At 35.9% G+C, this 11977-nt stretch overlaps 2 protein-coding genes across 2 annotated transcripts in view; both read right to left on the reverse strand.

Annotated features, from left to right (window-relative positions):
- Positions 1-415: 415 nt before the first annotated feature.
- Positions 416-868, reverse strand: LOC100632447 (THAP domain-containing protein 11-like). Its single transcript, XM_011404572.1, has one exon. The coding sequence runs from the start codon at positions 866-868 to the stop codon at positions 416-418; it is 453 nt and encodes a 150-aa protein (XP_011402874.1).
- A 10703-nt stretch (positions 869-11571) lies between these two features.
- Positions 11572-11977, reverse strand: part of LOC100632574 (uncharacterized) — a 4813-nt gene continuing 4407 nt past the window's right edge. Inside the window, exon 2 of the mRNA XM_019994608.1 lies at positions 11572-11957. Coding sequence (XP_019850167.1) covers positions 11572-11957 — 386 coding nt within the window. The remainder of the gene's footprint in view (positions 11958-11977) is intronic.

Consider the following 11977-nt stretch of genomic DNA (forward strand, 5'->3'; position numbering starts at 1 on the left):
AAGCTGATCTTCAACAGCAATTCTTGGAAAGCAACTGGCAGTGGTGGAATGGTTATTTCTCTGGCCACAGTTTCATGGCGTCATTACTGTAGCTTTGGGTTTCAAGTAGTCTACTAATGCCTTAAAAGCACCATACGTTGGTAAACCAGTGTAGAATCGGGTTTTTTGGTCATTGTTTATTATGACATAGAAGGAAAACTCAGCAGATGGAGCTCTTGATATATCTAACTCTACAATTTTTGCATCGAATTGCTCCGTGTCTCTCTCTTGGTCAGTTTGACATTCTGCATAAATAACAAATTATACATCACTTTAATTTTTTGCAAACATAAAAACATACCAATATCAACGGAAATCGTTTCAGATGGATCAACTTTAGTCAGCTCAGTACGACCATCTTGAGCCACACCTTCCATCACCAATTCATTGAAACAATCAGCATCATGCCTTGCAAGTGTCCCATGATCATGTCTCTGCAGCACAAACTCTGCAATTCCTGTTCCATCCTTTCCAGTCTCACTTGCTCCAATAGTACTGCTCTTGATCTTTGCTGAGCTCTTTCAAACCTAGCTACAGAATGAGAAGGCTTTGCACAAGTGCCAGGATCAACCAACTGAACTGAGGCAGGAACAGATGGTACATAGTCTGGATTGTTTGGTATATTAGACTTGGACCCAGAAATGAAGTGCTGTGAACATACACAATCTCCATTTCCTGGCTCCCAGGGAGTACAATCGTAATTTCTGCGACCTACAAAAGAAAGCCAACTTCTTCTACGGGCAAGATCTCTTGGAAAGTGATAAAAATGATAACTTGAACAAGTAGAATGTCGATTGTGGCATCCTACCACGCAGCAACGTGTTGGCATCTTGCCTACCAAAATGACGGTTTCCGTATTCCCCCATTAATTTCCATTTCAATTGAAAAATGTCTATAGTAGCCAACTTATTCCTTCCTATGGGAATGCTTGTAAACCATGGCTTCCCTTCTTGTAACACAGAAACTGGACGAACGTAGAAATTATCTCTTCAAATTGCTTCCTTTGGCAACTTAGACAAGTACAAATCTAGGATCTTAACGTAATCTCTGCTTCCAGCTTCTGGGACTTCAAAATAATTAACGACTTTGTTTTCTATGTGTAACTGCCCTAATCCATCAGATCTATTTTAGCTACCATGCTCAGTGTATATGTAGCAGATCTTTTGGACTCCATCTACAAACAATAGATCACGACGCAGTTGTGAAAACTTGAGTTGGCAATGTTCATCTCCTCCCCATAAACAGAGGTTTTTGCCATTGTAGAAAAAGACGCAATTTAACAATCCAGCTGGGGTAGTTATGTCCAGTACCTTAGTATCCCAAGGAATATTTTCGTCATCTTTTGATAGCGTCTCTGTACGTCATGCTTCTGCTCCTATACCCTTCTGGTGAAGGCGGCGAAATTCATGGTCACAAACGTTATGGAAAGCCTCTAATCGAGGATCGTTGAATATGTTAATGGCCGATGCACGCCCTTTCTGAAGACGCATGTGTCGCTGTAATCCAGCCAAGAGCAGGTACAAAGTCTTCGGTGTATTCTCATTACCATCCACCTTCCTCGTTTCTTTTACGTACAAGCTCAAACTATGGCCTATCTCTTTTGGGTCATCGCTTAAAAGCACTTCCATTGGCTGCTTACTTTCATAATCAGGAAGCATCTCCTTTCTCTGCTCAAACCACTGCTCATAATTGGCCAAAGCCCATTTGTTATTAGCGGCCGTATTATTGGTAGAATAGGCTTTCATAGCTTCTTTTAAGTCACTATCCTCAATAGCAAAGTAAAACCGATCCTTTGATAGTTATAAGGACACCTTCCGACACTTTGGAATCGGTTGTAGTTTGTCTTTTTCCTCGGCATTCTCCTTCCTGCTTCCATTTTGTTGACCTTCTCAACCTTGACCTTTATGTTTCTACCACAAGAAGTGAAGTCTGAGAATGCGCATTGGCGCGCGCCTTTGACATGCCCACTCATTGTCACACAAATATGTTGATAACACCCCCGCTGCGGGATACATCGCATTTGTATGACCTCGCGCTCGGGCCTGTGGCCCTTGGGCTCAGTCATACAATTGCGACGTATCCCTAGCGGGAGTGTTATAACGTTTACTTATTGACTCTTCCCTTGCTGTAGGCGATATAGCACAATTGACAAATTTTAAAATCAGTGAAGCCAATGAGATTGAATTTGATAATCTGTATTACACTATTAATGATGGTGAAGAAGACCCATGTAGAGTACCAAACTTAGATACTGCACTTTATTTCCAGTATTCAGATGCTATTGACGAGTTTAAGAAAGTATTGTCTGATCAGTCTGCTAATGCTTGTTGTAGCTGTGAGAGGCTTTTAAGAAAAATTGTCACTGAAGCTAAAAATTTAGATAGCAATGTTTGAAATATCCTATTAGATTATATTAGAGGGAATGATCCTTCAGCATTAAATAAAGTTATTATATAGGCGGTAGCCTATATGTAGGGTTGAAGTTGATTTGTCAAGATGGCGACAAAATTTATAATTTTTAAACGCTTATAACTCTTTCATCTTACCTTGTACAGCCTTATATACCGCTTAGATAAGTTCTCCTTTGCTGAGCAATTCTCCTGGTACCTTTAAAGTGAAGTGTATTGTAGTGGGAGCGATTCTGGAGAATAGGCCCAAATTCAAATTTCTGCAAAATTATTCAGACTTTTTTTCTTTCTTTCATCTTTCTTCTATCAACACGGAAATCTTTTAAACTAGAGAATGGCTTGCAATGGCTTTTACATCATTCCTTTGAGCTTGGGTCAAGGACAAGACAAGTGCTTTTATTATCTTACTTAGTTTAAGTTTAAAAACTAATTATTTGGGCGTGATGTATCACACCCCTCTGTTTAAGACGTCATTTTAAAATTAAATGCGCATGTGCAAAGTTTCCATAGCTACATCACTGTGTGGTAGACTGCTTGCAATATTCTCCTCTTGGTCTTTGCTGAGGTTAGACTTACTTGCAAGGAGTACCCACTGCTCAGACTAAGAGAACACCTGTTCTTTTAAGAGCTAATAGGTAAGTAGTTCATTAATTTAACTGTTAAATTTAAGGTTCATTTTAAATTAGAGGTTACAGCTGCTCAGTACTAGCTAGTCAAGTTATTGGTCTCGCCCACCTTTGCATAGGCGAGGACTTGGGTACTCGGTTTGTCTGTCTGTCATGCATTACCCGAGACATGTGTGGCGTGATTGAAGGTAAAGTAGTTGTCTTGTCTGTGTGTTTGTGTTCGCTTGACCTCCACTTTTGAGCAGACACTGCTTTCTTGTCTAGTCCCGGAGAGTCTTATAATCAACACTGGCTCTAGAAAAAGTTATTCTCCATCTTTGGAATGCTAGATGTCTTTTACGTGGAGTAAGAAGCTGGCAAAGTCGTCAAACGTAGGTCGCTTCCCCGACAGCTCTTTTGTAGTTAGAGCAAAAGGGCAACAGGGCAGATAAAACAATAAAGCAAAGCCTCATCTTTCATTACTATGAGAGGAATTGCTCCAATCATCTTCGTTTTAAAGATATGATAGCCCAAACATGGCATACCTTGTGAGTTTACACGAAGCTCTCTTCTCCCGAAGTAGTGGCCAGAGTCATTAAACATCAGGGACTCAAAAGACGTTTGTGTGCAACAAGTAGAGCCTAACAAATGCATGCTTGAACGTTTTAAATTTGACAAGAACTAAAGCTTTCTTCACCACTTATGGCCATGTGCCACCATTTCTGTGTGTACGGGTGGAGCATGGTTTGATTGAGCCACACTTTCATTGCAGCCACACCTTTACATTGCTGCAGCTAGCTAGCATGCAGCAGTGCAGCAAACAAGTGGAGCTTCTTCTTTGTCTGAAAACAAAGCATTCTCTGTCTCAAAACATTCACTAAGTTTTAACAAATCTAGTACATGCTGAAGCTTCTTTGTCTCAAAAGTTTCACTAATTTTAATTTATTATAACTGTTACATACAGATTGTGTCGAGGGTATGCACTTTAGTGCTGTCGTTCATTCAGAATGTATATCTTTGCAATTGCGCACTATAAATATAAGAGAACTTCTCTTCTGCTTGGAAGTCTTGCTTTACTGCCTTGAGATGTTTAGAGAGCAGCTCTAGCTAGTAGAAGCTTTTTAACTTTCAAGAAAATGCCTAGCAATAGTGGTAGTACTCTGGAGGTAAATGAGACTCTTTTCCAGTAGATCAAGACTAGTTATTGTTTTAATATGTGTGGGACTCTTTAAATCTTTCTTGTTGTTGAGTTATAGCTTCTTAAATTTCAACCCGAGCGAACTGTAGGTAGTCTAAAGGTCCTAAACTCTCTCAAATCACTCAATTTACATCTAGGCAACAGTATTTGCGCCATAATGTCATATAGCGTTTATAAGAAGAGAAAAATCTGAAACTTCCTTCTTGTTGCAGGGCCTACTGCATCAAATAATTAATAGTTGATGATGTCATGCCACACCTCTAATTTGGGAGTAGCTGGAGTACGCTGCTACTTCTGCAGGCATGCAGTCTGGTTTGTTTTTAGGATGTGTCTCTTTGATAGAGACCACATCAAAAGCTGTGGTTTTACAACCCATGATGCTATTTTTTAAATGAGAGTGTATAAATAGTTGATAAAATCCAAGTGTTAGTTGGAATTTTGTAAACACAACACCAATTCTTGGAGGGACTCGAGAGTCCCATCATGCTTTTCACACTTGCCCAGAGTTTTACTTTTGATCTAAATGTACAGGTGTACTTGCAGGTCAGCTTGGCTAACTAAGCCTAACACTTCTTAATCAACTATAGGGATGAGGCCACACACCTTTGGTGTCTCGTTTAGTCAGCTGCTTTTGAAGTACTGCATTGTATTCTTCTTGGTGCTACAAAAAATTGAGGTAAGTGTTTTAATATGATAAGTAGCAGCAGAGTTTATGATGACAATAATGTCCATCCTGCATACTTGGTGTTATGGTACATGTACTTATTTCTGGTTTCAATGTTACGAGTAATTTTGGTTGTTACTGTTGTACAAAAAGGAAGTAAAAAAAGAAAGAGCAACATAACTGGGAACAAAACTATAAAGAGGAATGCAAAAAATTATAATAATAGAAAGCAAATGGAAGATTTTGTAGATAAAAATAGATCAAACGCCAAAGCATACTATATAAGACAATGTAACAGTGTCAAAACAAAGCAAGAATTGCATATAAAATCAGTAAAAAGTATAAGATTGCTTCTGCAAAGGTTTGATCCAAGCAGTTTCATGCATTGAACTCAGGTTATATATTGCAAAAATGTAAAAATTGGTATTACAAAAATAAGGATGCAAAAATTAGGAAGTCAACATGCTATTCCAAAAAAAAAACAATGCTAATCCAGTCGATAAAATCTTTAAATTATTCAAGAGCAACATATTCTAATGATCTACAGCCAAAGCAGCAACAATCTAGAGATCGTTATCAAAAGGATCCGATCCCCAAAAATTAAAATCAGAAGAACGCTACAAAAAATTCTTGACCTCAAAAACAAAACTCCTTGAAACAATATTATGAAAATAGAGACGCAATATTACGTGCAACAAAAAAAAATTTTTGTGACAAATTTTCTGATAACAAAATGGATAAATTAGAGATGGCACTAAATAAAGAAAATAAGAAGCATCTAAATAAAGATTATTATGAATGTAATTATAGTAACATATTGTATAGACTACGGTCTAATGACTCATTAGCTGCACCAAATTGTGAAGCAAAGGAATATTATTTTACGAAAATTAATGAAGCATTATATTACAGCCCTGAAATAATTGATGATATATTGCCATCAAGTATGAAAGGTGTAGATTTTGAGAACATAACATATGACAGTAAATGTAATGCTGCATCAAGTATATTGTTAGAATTAGTTTTGAAAAACAGATCCCACAAAGTAGGCGTATTGATATGTGCATCAAATAGCATTAGGAAATTGAAGTTGAATAGCTTTAGTGATTTTGGTGAGCAATGTCGCACAAAGAATAGTGAGCCTTATTTTTATGAATCAGCAATATCCTAATGATATCTGTGATAGCCAATTAGATAGTGCAATTGCAATCCCTGTTGATACAAATGGCACCTGTTATGTAGCAGGGATTGTTGATGTATCATGTATTGATAGAGTAGAAGAATGTAATGATGATAGTGACTCTGAAGATGATAATGTTGATAATAATAGAGTGTATACTACTTTACTTTGTTTTTAGTATTCAGATGCTATTGATGAGTTTAAGAAAGCTTTGTCTGATCTGGCTGTTAATGCTTGTTATAGCTGTGAGAGGCTTTTAAGAAAAAAAACTGTCACTGAAGCTAAAAATTTAGATAGCGATGTTTGGAATATCCTATTAGATTACATTAGAGAGAATGATCCTACAGTATTCAATAAAGTTATGTATATTTGTAATCATTGTAAACCAATTATTAGGAAAAATTAAGTTCCAGCATGTTGTGTGCTCAATGGATTAAAGTGTGAGCCACTACCCAAAGAATTAGAAAATTTGGATCCTTCAAGTTGCCAGTTAATACAGAGAGCAAAGTGTTTTTAGACAATTGTTAGGCTAGGCAAACACACCTTAAAAGTGCCTACATATAATTCTTTAAAGGCTCTTAAAGGTGCAATGTTTTATTTACCTCTTTCCCTTGAAAAAACAATGGAAAATTTAAATGAGGTTAGTATAGATTCTAGTCGTTTGCCTAATCCAGAATATTATATTACTATTAATGGACAGCCTACTAAATAAAATAATGTCTGGCGTAGCGTAGTTGATGTGAATAAAATAAAAGCAGCACTAAGAAAATTAAAAAAAATAAATTTGCTTTATAGAAATGTAGACAATGATTCCATCGACGAATTGTCTAAAAATGTTATACATGTAGTTAGCAATACTACTTGTAAAATGCTTGAAAAAGAAATTGATCAAGATTTAGAAGGCCTATTGGCATATACCATTAGAAATCTTGATAGTAAAATTGCAACGGGTTCTGATATCAGTCAATATAATTTAATGAATGCAAAAGAAGTGCCTATAGATAATAGGCAAGAGCATCTTGATTTGTAATGCTTTCCTACTTTATTTCCAACTGGACAATATGGAGAGCATCATCCGAAACAAAGCTATGCAGCACAGACTTTATCATTTAGTGAATACATAAAATCTAGACTTTCAAAGATTTTTGATTTTGTAGCAATCATTCATATTGTTTGCACTATTCCAGATTAAAAATTAATTAGGCCATAAAAACTCCCATATATAATTTATTAAAGACACAAGAGGCAACGTTGGTCACACTGTTGCTGCAATTATTGGGAAAAATTGATGTATTACGTGAAGAATTTGAGGGCAATTTAAGTACCATGTTGGCTCCAATACAAGGCATAAATCAATATTGGTTCCATGTGAAAAGTGAAGTCAAAGCAATGATGGCTGAGTTTGGCTCACCAACGCTTTTCCTAACATTAAGTTGTGCTGAATACATTTCAGCTAATATAGCGCAATATTTAAGAAAAGTGAATAATGCACCACAATCCTATAGTATTTCTAGATTATGTACAGAGGACCCTGTTTCAGTATCGCGACAATTTTCACACAAATTTAAGGATTTCTGTAACAGTCATTCTCCAGAGGTGTTCTAGGCAAAGTAGAACAATATTATGTTAAAAAAGAATATCAAATGCGTGAAGTGCCTCATTATCACATCCTCCTATGGATTGAAAATGCTCCAGTTGTCAGTATCGATCGTCCTGAAGAAGTCTGTTCTTTCATACAAGATAGGATTACCTGTCATATACCAGATAGAAAGATGTCGCCTAATTTAAATATTTTGGTAATAAGATACCAAATGCACAAGAGCAGCAATTGCTGCAAACGAAATATTAAAGTCTGCAAGACCTATTTATCTAGATGCCGATTTGATTTTCCTAGACCAGTACGAGATAGTATTTGCATCAATGATGTTGAAAATAGCTTGAAATCTTGCAATAAACTATATTATCTCAAACGAAATGAAAAAGAAGTTCGAGTCAACGACAACAATCCTTTACTGTTGACATTGTGGCGTGCAAATATCGACTTGCAATACATAGCTGACAGGAGTCTTTCCTTAACAGAGTATGTTTGGATATGTCACTACAACAGAACAAAGTCATGCACAGGACTTATGGGATGAAGTCAGCAGCTGTGACAAATTATAAAGTAGGATTTATAAAATTGGACAAAAATTACTTCAAGCTAAAGAAGTAGGACTATATGACGCTAGAGATCTTCTTCTTGGTGAAAGTTTATACATGAAATCTGTAACCGTACAGTATGTTAATGTGTACTTGCCTCATAAAAGGAGCAGAAGAATCAAAAACTATTCATAATTAACTAAAATGGATTGATCTTTGAAAGATATTTTTAATCCTAGTATATTTGAAGACTTTTATCCAACAAGACCAAATAACATGAAAGATGTATCTTTACAAATCTGTTGCTAATTACAAATTTGATAAAATAGGAGAAAATGGAGAAAGAGAATACAAACTTCGATCAAAACCAGTCCTTCCAAACCATAGGAAATTTAATCCTATGCAAGAAGCGGAAAGAGACGATTTTTATTACTCGCTAATATTTTTATTTGTGCCTTTTAGAGATGAGAGCACACTCGTAATGGAAGGAGAAACAATGGAAGAAGCTTTTAGGCATCACAGAGAAGCATCTATACGTGGCATTGAGAATCATTTCAACTACAGAAATTATTAGAAGCTGAATGTAATTGGAAGAAAATAATCAATGCAAGAAATAAAGCTGGTTTCACTGAAGAACTTCTTGATAACAAGGAAGATGGTGAGCCTCAATTACTGGGTGAAATAGTGGAAGGAGTAGCTGATATTGCTGACATGCACAAAACATACCTAATTTAACATTAGAGCAAAGAGAGGCAATGCTTAACGTAGACCAAAAAAGAATTTTTGATAAAATTAAGTCATTTTTTAAGTCAAAAAGAACATGAAGACTTATTAGAGAATGAGTCTTCAAGACTACTTAGATTAGATAATATCAAACCGCTAAGGATGTTTATTAGTGGTGTAGGTGGAACTGGTAAATCGTTTCTAATAGAGGCAATAAAATGCCTAGTGGATGACATATGGCATTCAAAAAGTGGTGAAATTATGTGTGCTATAGTAGCACCAACAGGTATAGCTGCATTTAATGTAGGTGGACTAACAATACATAGATTATTTCAGCTACCAATAGAGCATGAAGGAAAAACAGCTGGATATTGGGCTTTGAATAAAGAAGCTCAGAAAAGGATAAAAATGACACTTAAAAATTTAACAATTATAATTGTAGATGAGGTATCTATGGTATCCAATCTAATCTAGCAGACTTGCACATGCGCTTAGAAGATATATTTGAAACTGATGAATGGTTTGGATCCAAAAATATTTTACTTGTAGGTGACTTCTTACAACTGCCACCAGTTAATGGTATTTAAAAAATTAGCAAAAAAATAGTAAAAACTAGACTTGGAGCAGCAAATGCAGTTAACATATAGAAAGAAATAGTAAAATATGATGAACAATCAATGAGCGAGAAAAAGGAGACAAAACTTTCTTTAAGATACTTGTTTCTGTTAGGCATGGCTGTCTGACTGATGAAACTATTGATACGCTAAAGAGTTGCGTATTTAAGGTTTCATTAGAAGAAAAATATAAGGAATTGGAAAGTAAAGGAAGAAATCCTCCAATTTGCCTATTTTCTAAGGTAGACTCCTGCCAAAAAATCAATGAATTAAAGTTAGAAAGACTGGAAACTGATAAAATAGAATTAGCATGTGTTGATGTTGTTGATGAAAGTGGCAGCACAGGAAAATTTTACAAAAAGCAATAAGAAAATTAGAGAAACTGAAAGATCACCGAAGCAAAACAGCTGGTTTACAAACTGTGTTGTCTTTAGTAGTAAGCTGTAGAGTAATGCTAAGACGTAACATTGATGTGACGGTAGGATTAGTTAATGGTGCGATTGGTACAGTAATGGGTATTTATGCTACACGTATATCAATTAAATTTGATCATATTGATATACCTTGTGACATAGAAAGGGTTACATCTAGATTTATGCTACCTAAGAATTTGTATATACATAGGAAACAGTTTCCCCTTATTCTTTTTTATGCTATTACTATTCATAAATGTCAGGGCCTCTCACAAGATACAGCCATTATTGATTTATCGACTGCTGTTTTTGGGGATGGTATGGCATATGTTGCATTCTCTCGTGTATGTACATTAAATGGATTACATTTATCATTTGATCCTCTCTCTGTTAAAGTTAGTAATCTGTGCATTAACGAAATTTACAGCCTCAGAAGTAAATTTCAAAATGACTTACCTCAAATCAAGAAAAGTAAGGGAAAAAAGGTCAAGAGACTGATATAATTAATGATGGTGAACCTTGTAGTAAGAATGGCAAAGTGTCAGCAAGTCATGTACAAAGTACTAGTAACGTTAGTAGCAATAAACGTAAGAGTACTGATTTACCAAAGTCTAATTGCCCTAAGAAGAGTAAAGTATATGACAATAATGCTTTAGAAAAGCCTTGCCCCCAAAAAAGAAAAGTTGATATAGACAGTAGCACTGACAATACTGCTTTAGCATTGCCTTGCTCAAAAAAAGATGATAAATTAATTGTTTCAATTAATTTGAAAGACCTAAAAACCAAATTTAATGTCAAAGATGATGATAGTTGTAGTAGTCTCATTGTATCTATAAAACTCTCTAACATTAAATGTAAAGCAAAAGATGATAAAACCAAGTGTGTTGTAAAAAAAGACCATTGTAATAGTAGTCTGATTGTATCTATAATACTCTCAAGCATTAAATTAAAGAAAAGTAATCCAAAAAAAGATGATGTCATCTTTACTTATGAAGAGCCTCCCAACCCAGATATTGTCAGAAGGAGACAATGGGATTATGTTTACTACCCTGGTAATGAAGAAATTCAAAAAGATGGTGTGAGATTTTAAACCTTAAGTTTGGAGCAGCTGCTAGAATCTTACCTGGTAGTCCAACAACACCATTGTCAGATGAAAGAGTTCTTTGGTACACCGATCTAAATGGAGGACTGTATATAGGTCTGACGCGCTCCCTCAGATTGCTGGCTGTACCGCCGCTACTTTTATAATGGTTCCTTCAGAGAAGAACTCGTGTTATATATAATGTATTATATAACAATGACACACTGCGCATGCGCAGTGTGTCTCACAAAAAAAAGTATACTAAATAATAATAGTTCCCAACACACTCCCCCATTGGCTGACCAAGGTCAGCCAATAGACACAAACAATAGAAAGATAATAATAAAGACCACAACTCAGTAATAAGTAATAAATAGTAGTGATCTGGCCTATAACTGGTAACAAAATGGTAAATAATTTATAGTCTTATTAATAACAAAATAATAATACTATTAATTGTTACAGCTCCATATGATAAGAGTACTCACAATAGATGACATAAAGTAGTTATATCAACGATCGAGCTAACATCTTATTCCTTGCTTGTTGTGCTGCTACACGTCTAGATCGTGATGTGAGGGGTTTGCCTTGAGAGCATCTGATTTGAGGGTCCTGAGATCCCTCATGAGAGTCCTTATATCGACATCTGACTTGAGAGTCCTTAGATTCATCTTGAGAATCCTGAGATCCAACTTGAGAGTCCTTAGATCGATGTCTGACTTGAGAGTTCTTAGATCGATGTCTGACTTGAGAGTCCTTAGATCCATCTTGAGAGTCCTGAGATCTAGCTTGAGAGTCCTTAGATCCATCTTGAGAGTCCTGAGATCCATCTTGAGCATCCTGAGATCCATCTTGAGAGTCCTTAGATCCATTTTGAGAGTCCTGAGATCCAACTTGAGCATCACTGAGATCC

Source organism: Amphimedon queenslandica, unplaced genomic scaffold (genome assembly GCF_000090795.2).
Source record: "Amphimedon queenslandica unplaced genomic scaffold, v1.1 AMPQUscaffold_13469, whole genome shotgun sequence".
Taxonomy (NCBI): Eukaryota; Metazoa; Porifera; class Demospongiae; order Haplosclerida; family Niphatidae; genus Amphimedon; species Amphimedon queenslandica.